Source organism: Mercenaria mercenaria, unplaced genomic scaffold (genome assembly GCF_021730395.1).
Source record: "Mercenaria mercenaria strain notata unplaced genomic scaffold, MADL_Memer_1 contig_2099, whole genome shotgun sequence".
NCBI classification, from domain to species: domain Eukaryota; kingdom Metazoa; phylum Mollusca; class Bivalvia; order Venerida; family Veneridae; genus Mercenaria; species Mercenaria mercenaria.
The window spans coordinates 1-16,148 of NW_026460135.1; the positions used below are offsets into that span (position 1 = coordinate 1).

General features: G+C 34.7%; 1 protein-coding gene across 1 annotated transcript; it reads right to left on the bottom strand.

The window, feature by feature from the left end:
- Window positions 1-665: 665 nt before the first annotated feature.
- LOC123550305 (uncharacterized) lies at window positions 666-3,181 on the bottom strand. Its single transcript, XM_045338736.2, has one exon. It carries the CDS (start codon window positions 3,091-3,093, stop codon window positions 1,309-1,311), a length of 1,785 nt encoding a protein of 594 aa, XP_045194671.2. The 5' UTR covers window positions 3,094-3,181; the 3' UTR covers window positions 666-1,308.
- Between the last annotated feature and the right edge of the window lie 12,967 nt (window positions 3,182-16,148).

Sequence of the window (16,148 nt, forward strand, 5' to 3'; positions counted from 1 at the left end):
ATGCTTGGTAATATTGAACTTCTTGCTAATGTTATAATCAACGATGCGATGAAAGTTTAACCTTTTGCAAAAGTTACTCTCTCGGTGGTGATGAAAGTACAGTCAATGTGTTAATGAAAACTGATTTTTATGTCAATGTTATAACTTAGAGCCACAGAACTACATTTCCTCATCTGACGTTGTATCGCTTTAGCAACCTCTCACCCCACTTAAAGAATCTGCTGTCACTGTTAATTTATCTCTCGACGGTTCTTTTGCACTGTCGCGCAGCATTTTATTCTTCGCGAGGCTACAAAACGGCACTACAAAAGAGTGAGAAAAGATCAAAATATTGTTATGTTGTTTTGTAAGGGACAACAGAACAAATCCATGAACGAAACATCAAAATATTTTCCCAGGGGGTGGGGGGGGGGGGGGACGACATAACAACAAGATGAAACTAGCATCATTGTAGTTTAAAAAAGCACGGATGACTTGCTATTTAATAAATTTCAGACTGCCTTTGCAACACGAGTATTCATGACCCAAATACATATAGGAACTAACATTATCATTCCTTCCGGTCGGGTGGCTAATTTCGCAAGAGTCCCTCTTTCGTCGAGTGGCTAATATCGCGGACTTCCCTCTGCGGCCGAGTGGATAATATCGCGGACTTCCCTCCATCGCCGATTTGCTAATGTCGCAAATTTCCCTCTATGTTCGAAGGTCACGAGTTTCTCTGGCTGATTAGCAAATATCGCGGACCTCGCTCCGTGGTCGGTGGCTTATGTCGCGGAATTATCCCCCTATGGTTTAGTGGCTAGTGTCGCGCACTTCCCTCACTTGCTGAGTGGCTGATATCGCGGACTTCCCCTTATGATCGAATGGCTAATGTCGTGAACTTACCTCATTGGCCGAGTGACTATTGCCGTGGATTTCGGATCACATGTTCATAATATCTGTGGGTTTGAGCCTTGCTTGGTCCCCATATCACTACCTCCGCCACTTAAAGCTGGTAAATAGTAAAATGCACGGAAATAAAACAAATAAGTCTTAACCCAGACTTTGAATACACATCAGCCCCTTAAATGCAAGCACGAACATACATGCAACATATGTTTATTCTTTCAGATTATATACCTGTAAATCATTGCTTATTATTATATTTACTTATTGTTTCAATACAATGTGTAGGTATTTCCAGTGTAAAAGTCCAGTTAACAAAACATGATAAGTTCTCTCGAATGTCATTTTCATATGTGTAAACATTTGGGTTTCTCATAGCAATTTTAATCATTTTCTTTGAAAGGCTAGCAACGATTTAAACAATCACAAATACCGGTTATGCGGACGGTACACTACAAGTGCATTTCTATAATAATAGTATCTGAACATTGCTTTGATGAATATTTCTAACAGCCATGATTCATTCATCATGTTCTTGAAATAATTTAAATTTGAATTTACATTTTCGATTTTGATCTTTCTATACCAATTTTTGATTTTAATCTTTCTATACAGCTTATCAATGTTTTGTTTTCGCTGATCTACCAACTCCCAGTCTATCATTTGCCACGTTTCCAACCAAATTAATGTTTCCTTTGGGAAAACACGAATGTACTTTACCGCAGTATCTTTGAGTGTCTCATCTGCTGACGCACTACGTCTAGAGGCTACAAACACTGACAAACTGCGAGATAACAGTATTATAGTCTTTTTTTCGATTTCATCATGTTGATCAATTCTATGACTGGTTGAACAATTTACCAAAACGCGTAATCCTTTTGCAATTATTCTGATGGCTAACAGATCTCTTATTACATCATTCAAATCACAATGGGCATTGGGGATGTTTAGAACATTACTTATTGTATCGAGAACATATCCTATTTCTTGGTAACTATAAGGCAGTGAGCAAGAATCAGTTCCGTCAAATTTGCGTCTACATTCTAAAAGATTGAAAGACAGGCGAAAATGTGATAAACATAAATTTCTATAACACAGCGATAACATTTCTAGCATATCTGTTAAGCAATATGCAGTGCCTTTAATTGGGCCCTGACATACAATTATATGACGTAAAAGAACCGTTTTAAGGTCGTAAAAACTAATGTCTTTGAAACTGTTATCCCTATCCAAATGTAAAACCAGTTTCTTTACTAGATATTTCAAAATCATGTAAGCTAATCTGTGTTCAGATGGTGTTTGTTTGATCATAGATAACTCAGTCTCATGTGTAGATATTCTCCACCCCATCATCGCGCACTTCCCCTGCAAATGTTGGTCACATTTCTTAGGGAACAGAAACATCGGTATATCCTCGGTCATCATGATTATTTCCTCGGTCATCATGGTTTGATTTGCTGAATTATCCTTTGCAGCAATGACTCGCGTTCCATCTAAAATAAGGACAGGGTGAAAGTCAATTTCAATAGATTGTGCTTTATATTTCAGCTGATATTTATAATCATCATCTTTATCAAATGCCATTTGGAATCCCCTATGATATGATTTTGGGGTCCATATGAATAACAGTTTTTGTCCGTTACTGCTTCCCATCCGAAGATTTCCACTATCTGCATACACTGTGCAGAAAGCACAACCGTTTATATTCGAATACTTGTTGGTTCTTCCAAGCGTGAAACCACCGGATGCCCCGTATTGTGGACAGAATTTTTTCTTACATCCTCGATTAACAGAGGTTATGAAGTTTAGGATGAACGTATGCTTTACAAGGTTGCTAAGAAAATCAGTTTGACCGCTGACACTCTCTTTGTCGTTTATATCATATTCTATTGACATTAAACCTGTGCAAGTATCCGAAAGTTTAAATCGCATTTCACCGCAACTGGGCCACGTTTTCAATACTGCAAGATAATCAAATTCTAGTTCAGGTAGGGCGTTATCAATATTTTGTGAAATCCAAAGCCTTGTTTTCTCTGCCATACTCCCACACAAACGGACATGATCCACCTGTATTTCCGGAAATTCCTTTTGCATTGATTTCACAAAGCGATTCATTAAAACATCCACAGCTTTAGTAATGTCCTTAACTACCTCGTTACTCATATCCAAACTAACCTTTTCAATCACGTGTTTGCAAAGGAAATCCATTGCTTTTTGTTCTAATAAATGTTTTTTTTAGTTGATAAAGACTGTGTACTGCATATAATATGTGTTAATCTTGATTGCGAAAATACGCGTAATACTAGTATCATATTACAACTGTCGGGTAGATTAAAGTAATCAATATTGAGTAAACGATAGTTTATAAAATACTTGTTTAAACTGCGTAAAATATGCTTAGCTCTACTTTTATTGGCCAATGTAGGAAAGACTGGTGAAGATTTCACAATGTCTCACAGCTGTTACTAACTTTACACACGTCTTAAATTGTTCAAGTGCTGTCAAAATCCGTTTAGATTTCACCAGTCATAACCATAAATATACATTTTTTGGAAGTATTTAAATATACAAGTAAAATGAAGAATCACTACTTTGTACTTTTAGGTTACTCATGATGAGTGTTAAAAGAAAAGCAGGTTGAACGCTGGACTGAAACAAATCTTATTTTTAGTCACGTAATTTTGTCGTATAATGACTTTAAGAATTCATTATACTTATTAGATAAGCATTATTCATTTTGTTTTTCGGTCAGTTATAGGTCATACTTTAAAGAATTTCGGGATGCTACATAATAAAATAATTTCAACATTGGTCATTATAGAAACTGACTGGTCGTGATATTTCACTTAGGGTAAACTACCCTCTGGCCGCGTTATGATCGTTGTTTTGTTACGATCTAATTGCTTTGATAAGATGACTAAATGGAAATAATGACATGTTTATTTTATTATGGTCAATTTGCGTGCCTTTTTTGAGAAAAACAATTTAGTCACTGCTATGAAGTTTTCCTTAAACAATCTGGAAGCCCTGGAGGGACATTTTAAATTAAATGTTAATTGTTGAAACTTATTAATTAATACTTAATACTTTAAATTAAAAATTGAATTATTAAAACTTAAATATTAGAAATAAAATAAAGATCACTAGAAAAGTGGGAACGTCCATTGTGAAAGAACATGTCCAGTAATAAGGTATGATAGACTTTAATTTGATTCTTCCACGTTTAATAAATACAAGCGTAAACGGATTTTGGAAGCTTATAAGAGTTTATGTTGCATGTTTTGTGTCTAAATGATTTAAAATTAGCCAACAAGGTCTTTGACAGTATATTTTCTGCATAAACATTTGATAGTACAGTCACAGGACATACCTCATCTATTTTTTTCAAAACATGGTCGTGTTCGATCTGCTAGTTGTGCATATATTTTGACATAATTTAAATGTGGTTACTTCGATAAACATGTAATCTACTTATATGTCAAAAAGAATTTTGGCATTCACTTGAAACTCAGAATAGTCATTCACAATCAAAAGGCGAGTCCATAACAAGTAGATGCAGAGTTATCTGCCCTTGTTTCGACCTAGTACATAGAAATATGGGCCAATTTTTCACTTAAATAAAATTTTCTCAAACTTTTTCAATGCTTTATCTTGAAACTCAATACACTTATAGAAAGTGATGACCTACTTCTATTGACAAGAGGAGACATCTTTATCCAGCACATTGTAAGAGTTATTCCCCTTTTTCGACTTAGAATTTTGCTTTAAAAGTCAATTTCTGAAAAAACTATCAAAAGTATTCACTTGAAACTCTGAAAAGTCATTTACTATCATTAGTATTAGATATTAAGTATGTAGCACTACCAACTAGAACTCTACCAACATTGTTCAAATCATGACCCCAGGATCAAACTGACCCCACCCAGGGGCTTATCAGTTTTACATAAACTTATATAGTAAAAACTTTAAAAAATCTTCGATTGAACCACAAGGCCCAGGCCTTAGATATATAGTATGTAGCACTAAATAGTGGACCTCTATCAGGATTGTTCAAATCTAGACCCCAGGGTCAAATTGACCCCACCCAGGGGCTTATCAGTTTTACATAGGCTTATATAGTCCAGCACATCTTTACGATTTAAATGTGTCATAAAATTCATGTATATCTTTTTTTTTACCGAAGAGACACGGAACTGGACAAACACGATTGACTTCCGCTCGGCGAAAATAAGAATGGACAAATTTGCATAATTTTAGCGTAACCAACGCTAAGTTTTTGGTCAGGGAATTCCATTAAAAAGACATACGCGAGGCTATTCTTGATTAAAGTTAGTCTGTAAAATGCACTTACACACATTTTTTGAAGAAGGCTAAACTAAAGGTACGTGGAACCTTCAACGCTACACTAGTGTGTAATTCGATGAAAAGCGGCGTAAGGTCCTCAGTTAAAATAATGGGTTTGTCCTAAACGAGAAAATAATGAGCAGAACTAAACAAACTGGAATTTAGAAAGGCGATCTGAGGTTATAGTTTTGTTTAGAATATAAGTTTGATGAAAACAACAACATGCTAAGGTCACAAATTCCATTTGTTGCTAAGCAACAACTTTGGCAAAAATAGCCATATTTTGTTTTTATGTCTAAGAATTATGGCTAACCAATACCACAAAAGATCCAGTTTACCGTTTTACAGGTTTTATTGAACAACATGTGCTTGAACAATATGTTTTAGGATTGATTTATGGTAAAGTGATAGTAAATAAAAAAGATAGTCAATAGTTTTCTACCAATAAGCCATGTCAGTATTCTTTGGTTAAAATTGATTGCACGAAACCTAAAAATCGATGTAATGTTTTATGGTATATTTGATTATATTTGTTATTACCTTATCATTTCCCTGTCTTATTGTTACAAATTTATTGCATACAAGTGGAACACGTAACCTAGATGTTTCTGACCTGATTCTTAACTGCCTTGTTTCCATGGCAACAAGTCATTTGGTAAAGAGGCCGTCAAAATGTTTAATTAAAAGGAGATTATTCGTTGCTTAGCAACCGAAATTAAAAGAATGGTACATGTACCCAAAAGGAAACTCACAATTTGAATGAGAATGAAATGTATATATATAATATAAAGAAATTATTACTTTTTCTTTGCTTTCAAAAGCACAAATTTGACATGAATGAACGTCATTTGTTTTGCAAAACAATGTCATTTTTATGGCTGCTATCTGAAAATGCGTTGCTATGCAACAGAAAGAATTGCAAAGTTATGATGTTAATGTTTTCAACAAAGATCAACCAGATAAAACTTACAAATGTACTCTTTGGAATGAAAAACAGTTTATTAAGATACATTGCTCCTGTAAAAAATAATAAAATTATTTAAGTTATCATATATTAATGGTCATCCTGTACCTCTAATGGCAACTATTAAATACCATTTATAATTATATATACTTATTTATCTATATGCTCAAATTTCACCTTCAAAATACATTATTCTCGAACATGCACATATTTTTGGGGCTAAATCAGGTGGTAAGAAGTAGTTTGCGCTTATTTTTGGGGTCAAATCAGGTGGTATGAAAATATGCGCCTATATTTGATATGAGCTTATATTCAAACATGCGCCTATCTTCAAAATTCTACAGAATGTTAAAATTTCTAAAAAACAGCATCTAGTTCAGATTTAGTTTAAAGTATACCTAAGAAGTTGTCTTATATATTTCAGGAAATGCGAAGTGCTCCAAAGAATACAAAGCCAGGCCGAGGTCAGCGAATGGAGTACAAAATTAAAATTGGTTGGACAAATTACAGAAATAATCGCTCTTGGCTGGTAACTAAATCCAAAGGTGGAGAAATCAGGGGAATTTCTTTTCGCAATGATGATGATCTTACAGTAGGAACGATTAAGGAACGATCGACTTCTTCTTCCCAGGTGGCAGAAATATTCATGGAAATGTGGAACAATTCATATTTACTTTGGTTTCAACGTCAGGAGACGAACTGGATGACATGACACTTACTAGTATCAGAATATTTAAAAAAGGGACATATATGCCAGCCAATGTCATCTGTATTTGAGGGCAAAGCTGATTGAAAAACTGAACAATCCAATAAACATAAAATACACCAAGATGAAACATTCATCATATATCTTCTCTCATGTATTCTTAAGATTTTCACTCTCTTGTTCACATAGTTATTAATTTGGAGGTGATATTGTGCCAATGGTTGTGCTGTTATGTGACTGTACATTTCATGATTAGTACTGTATGATTCAGTTATCTGTTGTTATGACATTGTTTTTGTTTGTTTGTTGTAAAAATTGAGGTTTTGTAATCATCCCATGCATTTACTATGCCTATATGTTTAATAAACTTTGAAACTTTGTGATCCCCTTTCGTCCGTCGTCTCTGTGTGTGTCAACAATTTCTGAATTGCAAAACAAATATCTGAAACCACGAGTCCCAGAGCTAAGATATTTTGCATGTAGCATTACCTAGTGGAGCTCTAACAAATTTGTTCAAATCATTACCCCCGGGGGTCATAATGACTCCGCCCTAGGGCTTATCAGTTTATATAGAGTTATATAGTGAAAAGCCTTAAAAAATCTTCTCTAGAACCGCAAGGCCCAGAACTTAGATATTTCGCATGTAGCACTACCTAGTGGACCTCTACCAAGACTTTTAAATTATGACCCTCGGGGTCATAACGGCCCCACCTTGGTGCTTATCAGTTTTACATAGACTTATATAGTAAAAAAATCTTGTAAGCACTCTAGAAGTCACATTTTTGGTCGGATCTTCATCAAACTTTGTCATATGTTTATCTTAATGATATCGATGTCAAGTTGAACCTGGATCATGTGAGGTCAAAAACTAGGTCACAAGGTGAAATCATCGAAAACTATTGTAAGCATTCTAGAAGTCACATGTTTGGTCAGGCCTTGATTAATCTTGGCCATAATGTTTATCTTAATGATATATAGGTCGAGTTTGAAAGTGGGTCACATGAGTTCAAAAACTAGATCAGTAGGTCAAATCATTGAAAAATCTTGTAAGCACTCTAGAAGTCACATTTTGGTCAGATCGTTTTTTGAATAATTTTTCAATCATTTATTCATTCTGCAGTTTGCGAACATATATAACAGAAAAAGCAACATCTCAAAATAGAACATCTGAACTCGTACATAACTGCCATTGGCATTCATATTCCTGATTCATAAAACTAACAAGCTATGACTCTATAGGTATTTTAATAACAAAGAGTAATGTTTGCACAGTACTATACATTTGTTTCCATTGGCAAAAAACTTTACATACTGTCTCGAGCTGTTGTTCTATAACTCCAGAAAAGAAAAGTGCTGTCCACTTCGGACGAGCAGAATAGAGAATAAATGGTTCTAAACTGGAATATTTATCTGCCAATTCACACACTTTCCAACATTGAAAATAAACTGTCTCAGACTCTGTAATACATATATACACATTTCTATAAGCATTAAGTACATAACTATTTCATGCCAGAACATGGGCAATATTGAGGGTGTGGTCAATACGATTAGTGTCTTGAAATACTGGAATTCAAAAGCTCAATTGAAGCACCTTGCTAGTGCTGGTCATGGAACTGTCAGACCTTATAGTTTCAATTCTGGGCAGCATTTGCAGGCGAGATATTCGGTTCATTCACAAGCAAGAATAGATCCGTTTCCAATCTTCCTTCTTTGATGATTGTGGTCAGCCTATTCATGTCCAAACTTTGAGAAAGTTCTCCGTCAGTCTCTAAAGTAGAAACGTCGGGGCCAGCCTCTATAGTAAATACGTCAGCATTAAACTTTGAAATTGGAAAGTCCACCAGGTTCTGAAATAAATTCATTGGATATTGATTATTCATGCCCGAAGAACTATTATTTCATTATAGATATTGAATACTGAATACTATTTGCTCGAGCCACTTGAATACTGAATACTATTAAAATTGGCTCTTGAATACTGAATACCTTTAAAAATGGCTTGAATACTGCGTACCAAAAGTGTGTGTGTGTGTGTGTGTGGGGGGGGGGGGGGGGTTACCCTTTTAGTTCGCTAAAATAGTTTTGAAAAGAATGCTTGTCCCGCTTTTACTGTTCATAAACTTCCCTATTAGATCTACTATTTACACAGTTCGTGAAAGGTTTCAACCATTCTGAACTTTCAGCGATTTGATTATGCATTGCTTTCATTTGACGCATCCATGTAATAGGTCGACTTCGAAAATTCAATGTCCATTATCATAATAAAAATATAAAATATAAATATAAAATAAAAAGAAAAGATAAATAATGAAAAAGTATTTAAATTGAAAATATCAAATCTGTATTAAATCTAATTTCTTAAAACTTAATATTTAAATGTTAAAACTTCAATCTTAAATATAAAAAATAAATTTAAAATTGTTAATTCTAAATATTTAAAAATTAAATGTTAAATATAAAAACTTAAATGTAAAACAAAAATCTAAATTATTAAATGTTAAATATAAAAAATGATATTTTAAAAATTAAATGCTAAAACTTAAATATAAAAACTGATATTTTAAAAATTAAGTGCTAAAACTTAAATCTTAGAAATGAAACTATGAATAAATGAATTAATTATTTATTACTTTTAAATACTTAATATAATTACTGTTCTAAATATCATTTTAGTATAAGATATAATTGTCATAAAATGTGATAGTGCCCTAAAAGCAATATATACTCAAGCGCAAAAGAAAGTGTGCATAGAGGTTCTTAATTTGCCTAGTATCCAATGACTGCATAATGTCTGAGCCCAGGTTCTTCAAACTTGATAAGTAGATGAACTCTGTTGTTCTTTAGGTCACTAGGTCAAAGGTCAATGTCACTGTGACCTCTAGCAGTAAACTGGTTTCCGGTCAAATACTAGAGAATGCATGGGCCCAAGTTCCTCAAACCAGCTGAAGATGTTAGCCATGATGACTAGATGTCCCCTTTTTTATTTGACGTCACAATGTCAAATGTCAAAGAGACCTTCAACTGATAACTAGAGAACGCATGGCTTTGTAGTATTCACACTTGATAAGTTGGTGAGTCACATGTTTTACAAACTCAATACTGATCGAGATGTAGTCATTGTTCAACACAGTACATGGCAGGCGTGATTTATTATGATAAACATATAAAATGTTTATACCCGAGATAAGTATAGCTATCACAAAAAGAAACGTGCACACTTTCTTTTGCGTTTGAGGATAGTCTTGAAAATGATTTGGACATATGCATCAAAAAAGTTATGTATATAGTATTTTGCCATTTAGAACATAAAGAACAAATATTAGTCCCTACTGGGATTCGAACCAACAACCTCCAGATCACAAGACCTCAGGATCGCCTTGACATACGCTCTACGAGCTGATCTAATTATGCACCAAACAGATGTGTTATAAACGCTCCATGTTCCCAGTTTGTGATATTAACATAAAAACAGAACAGTCAATTACTGGATGCTGTACACTCGATTTTTCGACAGCAAATACAATTTTGGGATGGGGCAGATCGGAAGAGGTTGGATTAACATGGATGTCGAAGTGTATATTTATATCTTTAACGAATATTTCTCAATGAATTCTTGTATTTTTTATTTATATAAACAACATGGAAGGAGCCAGGTCGGGAGAGGAAGGATACTTCTTGGTGGTAACAACTTCCTACACAGTGCAGAGACCAATTGCGCTTGTGGAGAATTTTACCACAATGAGATAAGATAAGCCCCAGCATTATTCTAATGCTTGAGCTGAACATTGGTCTCTGCATTGTACAAGTGTACTGACGTTGTTGGATTGAGGTATAAGACTACTAAATAGTGTTCTTATATAATAAATTCAATGTTAATGAAAACGTAACCAGAATTGTAACCAATGCTGGTGCCGACGTCGACGAGAGGGTCATGACAATAGTTCCGCAGTTTCTTCGAAGAGTGGAAATAAAAACCAATTCTCTTGACTGTTTAAATAAGTTTTGGCGTCAGCCGCGACTCCTCGATCACATACATGACTTTTTTTTATATAAAATCCTGATATTTATTTCCAAACAAGAAACTTAATGTGATTTAGGGGAAAGATCTACATACACCCACTACCATAAATATATGTATATAAGTACACTTTACACTTTCACACTTATTTCTATGTTTAACCACAATACGTATTTCGAGTCGCCTGTTGACTATTCCCTGGCCATTGTTACCTCAAATGACCATGATATGGAAAGAGTAGACCCTAACCTATAATGTGGCGAAGAAATTTCTGGGAAAAAAATGCATTAGAAAATTTGCAGAGTCTAAAGCCAGGAATTCCAGTTCTGGTCAAAATGTATATTGAATTATATAGAGGCCGCAATTTTCATCCTCTTTGAAGCTGTCTTTTTGAAATTGTATTGAAATGTAAGCAGCAATATATATTCTTGACTTTTATGTAAAAAGAGAAAAATTGACAAACAAGATTAATTGCAAGAGGGTGTATAATAAAGGTTGGTTTTCCGTTAAAAATGAGGAACGAAATATTAACACTGTATACTGTACTTATTCAAGGTGGTCAGTGTATATTGATACCGTAACGATATATAATGATATCTCACTGGCAGAACCTTGTTATTGGACACCAAAGGTTTAGAGTCCAATACCTGACCGAGGTCTCTCGTATATATAGAGGTGGAAACTTTTGCATCGTTTTTACAATGTGCTCGGTAGACCATTATATACAGGACCCTTCCGTCTCTTTTTACGACCGTGACAAGTAATTCATTTTATTATTTTGTCAAGAAGATACAAACATACAATCTAAGCTCTAAGTTTCTGAACCGAGTATACATTTCATTTATATTTCGTGGATGGAACAAGACATTCTTTAAAAAACTATCATGGCGTCCATGTGTGCTAAAATCATATTTTATTTAAGGGGTTGTGTGAACGATTAAAACGTGATACATTGTACTATAATTGCGTATATCGATATGATTCTGGTTCTTGAAAACATTTTGATAGTTTAATAAGCTCTACACAAACCCGACTTACCTCATTTTTGTTCTCTGTGTCACTATCAGTTCTGATGTTTGTGAAACCCGGTCATGTAATGGACGTTTGCCGCTTTTCTCTAGTGCTCTTTACCTTATTTCTAATATTCAAGTTTTAATAACTAAGTTTTAAATTTCAAGAATTAATCAATAAGTTTTAATAATTAATGTTTCAAATTGAATTTAAAATGTCCCTCCAGGGCTAAACACCGCTAATTTCTAGGTAGATCTTTAGTATTAAACTTGCTCGTCCGAATGTTAGTTACGTATGCTGATACTCCATACAATATAAGTTAGTTTAGGACCGAGGCAATTAATGATGAAATATTGTTGTTAAAGTTAGAGATTATTTGAAATAATAGAGTTTATGTTAGAGCCTATATTAATGAATTATAAAGATAGACAATGATGACTTAAATATGTTATCGTAGCAATATAGTAGAACATTAAATAGTAGTTATTATAGTGAACAGTTGTTGTTGCTGCTGATATTTAGTAGTGTGAACCCCTAGACCCTGTTACACCACAGTTTGGAAAAAAAAAACTCTGCCTATTAGTCAGTGCCTTGCTAAGGTGGCTTGTTTGCGAAATGTTTATATATTTTTGCATATCTGATCTATGCCAGTGATCTTTTTATATAATTGCAGATTGATAAGATTTTGAATTTTACTTAATCAAATAAGTTTTATTGCTGAAGTTCTTGATGTCACGATTACGCTGTTAATTTCAATGAAAAAGTTGACTGCTGGACATTTGCCTGCCAGTTGAAATGGTAGATAAGAAAATTATAAATGTCTGGAATGCATTTCGTTCAATTTGACGTTTATCTGAGACCTTGCTGGATTAGGATTTGAATTTGGTTTGTCAAGAACGGAGAAACATGAAAACTTAAACATTTCAAATATTTCTGAGATGCGGCTGACCACCTGTGAAGTGACCGCCACTTAATAGTGAATAACAAGAGCTGTCTCCATAGGATGACACATGCCCCCGATGGCACTTTGAATGAATAGTTATGGCCGATGTTAGAGTTTAGGACCTTTGACCTACGGAGCTGGATCTTGCGCACGACACGTCGTCTTACTGTGTCACACATTCATGCGTAGTTATTTTAAAATCCATGCATGAATGACAATGATATGGACCGGACACGTCCATCAATGCACTATCATGAAAAATGACCTTTAATGTCTAAGTGTGACCTTGACCTTTGAGCTACGGACCTGGGTCTTGCGCGCGACACGTCGTCTTACTGTGGTACACATTCATGCCAAGTTATTTGAAAATCCATCCATCGATGACAAAGATATGGACCGGACACGCCCATCAATGCACTATCCTTTAACGTCTAAGTGTGACCTTGACCTTTGAGCTACGGACCTTGGTCTTGCGCGCGACACGTCGTCTTACTGTGGTACACATTCATGCCAAGTTATTTGAAAATCCATCCATCGATGACAAAGATATGGACCGGTCACGCCCATCAATGCACTATCCTTTAACGTCTAAGTGTGACCTTGACCTTTGAGCTACGGACCTGGGTCTTGCGCGCGACACGTCGTCTTACTGTGGTACACATTCATGCCAAGTTATTTGAAAATCCATCCATCGATGACAAAGATATGGACCGGACACGAAAATTGCGGACAGACTGACAGACCGACAGACCGACAGACGGACAGACGGTTCAAAAACTATATGCCTCCCTTCGGGGGCATAAAAATCTCACAAACGTTAGAGAACGTTTTCGGTTGTGGGAAACAATCAACCTTGTATAGCTACCAATAATATAGAGCTACATATATCATTTAGGCATCGCGACATGCATGTATAGCTGAGCGGAAAATGTCTGGTTTCAGACGTTGAAGATATCGACTCATTTGCCCCACAACGCTGTTGAATCAACCTTCCGGTGGTGATGTTCAGTTACTTTATGTGAGGAAGATGTGTAGCAGGTTTACGAAGCTTATAAATCTCATAACATAAAATTGTGTCGGTTTTACTTAAACACTTAAACAAATCCACTGAGAAAACCTACAACAAACAAGGAACAACAATGCGACCGCCTGTGATCCATTGTGGTGTTACAGGGTCTAATTAGGTTCACGCTACTGAACTACAGCAACAACAACAACAACTGTTCTCTATAATAACTATTATTTGATATTTTCTAATTTGCTACAACATCAATGTCTATCTTTATAATTCATTAATATAGTCCCTAACATAAACTCTTTTATTTCAGGTATTCTCTAATCTTTAATATTTATACTTCATCGTATATTTAAGGAATACTGACCATTGAATAGAGATGGTACCTAAACAATTCAAATTCATCTCTACAGATTTTTTTCAGAGTGAAATGATAGCTAAGTGCACCAATTTACTAAATGTGTCTGAAGCAAAATGTACAACCCTTATATTGACCGTTTTTCAATGATTTCCCCAATTATAGTCTATATCAAAAGTCTCCACAGCTAAATAAATTCAATAGCTTATAATGTAAGTTTAGTCTACTTTCAACACTTTGAAATTGCCTGTACTGAACTTCCTTTTGTCTAAGCCAAAATCCAAGACCACCCAAGAGTCTAAAACTCATGAGAAAATCTGAGTGAAGGAGAATGACATGCTCGTTATCATAAGCTTACTAAAACCATACCAAAAACGTACCTGAAAGAAGTTATTAAAGATTTTATAATGTAAACAAACCCCTACACCATTTTACAACTCGTTTAAATGGGTCAACCGTGTTGTTTTGCTTATAAAACTGACTGGCCCGGTTTATAGGTTGGTCAGGCTTACGATATGTTTTGTATTTTGCCATCGAAATATTTCTATAAAATGCTTCTTCCCCTTCCATTTGGATCCATCCATGTTAACAAACACGTTTGTTTATTTTATGGACTGTATAGTGCATTTTATTTGACCTGGCGGGGCGTGGTTTCGCGACGGTCCACTACATTATTGTGCAGGGTATGTAGTACATGTAACAAATGTAGCGTTGAATGTTAGTCTTTGGTTACCGAAGATTACGGAATTAAACAGTTATATTGCTCAACCTATTTTACTCGTCTTTTGAGATTACCGGCCATTATTTGCAGGCATAAGTCAGAGATTAACTCTGCCCCGCCAGGTCAAATAAAACGAACTATAAAAGGACCTATTTAATTTTTCTTTTGCTTTTGACCAATGTTTATATTGGCTTCAGTTTATTGGTCAGTTCAGAGTTGTTCCCCTTAGATTTTCTTGGGTCTCTACATTGAATGATATAAATCATTACATGGCAAGAGGGTAGTTAACCTGGGCTAGATGTCATGACCTGTCAGTTTTCATGTGACTAAACGCTGAAATATTTTAAGGAGCATTCCGAAATTCTTTTATGTGTGACATATAACTGTTTTTATTCATAGTGGTACCCAAGGTATAGATGTTCATATGTTTAAGGAATTTTTATTATTACATGCTGACGATATAGCTGTTTTTGCTAACTCAGCAGAAGAATTACAACGTTGTATATATTTGGTATCTGATTATTGTAAAACTTGGAAGATGGAAGTTAATACATCAAAAACTAAAGTAATGATTTTTAAGAAGGGCGCTTTACCCAGAAATTTAGCTTTTTATTATGATGGAGAGTTATTAGATATTGTTAATAAGTTCACATACTTAGGCATCGTTTTTACGTGTGGTGGTTCATTGAGCACTGCTCAAAGCACTTTGGCCGGGCAGGCTCAGAAAGCAGTATTTAAGTTAAACAAATACCTTTATAAATTTACTTATATATCTCCAAAGAATAAGCTAGAGTTAGTTGACAAACTTGTCGCGCCAATTTTGAATTATTGCAGTGAAGTGTGTGGCTTTTCAAAAGATCTATCAATTGAAACAGTGCATTTACAATTTTGTAAGAAATTACTAGGAGTCAAGAAAACCACACAGAATGATTTTATATATGGTGAACTGGGTAGAATTAGTTTTAAATGTATACATTTTTATAACATTATTAAATACTGGACAAAAACTGTGTGTACAAGTGAAAATAAATATGTTACTCTTGTGTACAAAATGTTAAAAGATGACTTAGAAAATGCTCCAAATAAGGTAAATTGGTGTTCTTTGCTTAAAAATTTGTTATGTTCTTTAGGTTTTTATGATGCCTGGTTACAACATAGTGTAGGTAATACTAACATATTC

What these genes read in the sequence shown, in the direction of transcription:
- LOC123550305 (XM_045338736.2), bottom strand. Translation starts at nt 3,093, where the DNA reads ATGGATTTCCTTTGCAAACACGTGATTGAAAAGGTTAGTTTGGATATG.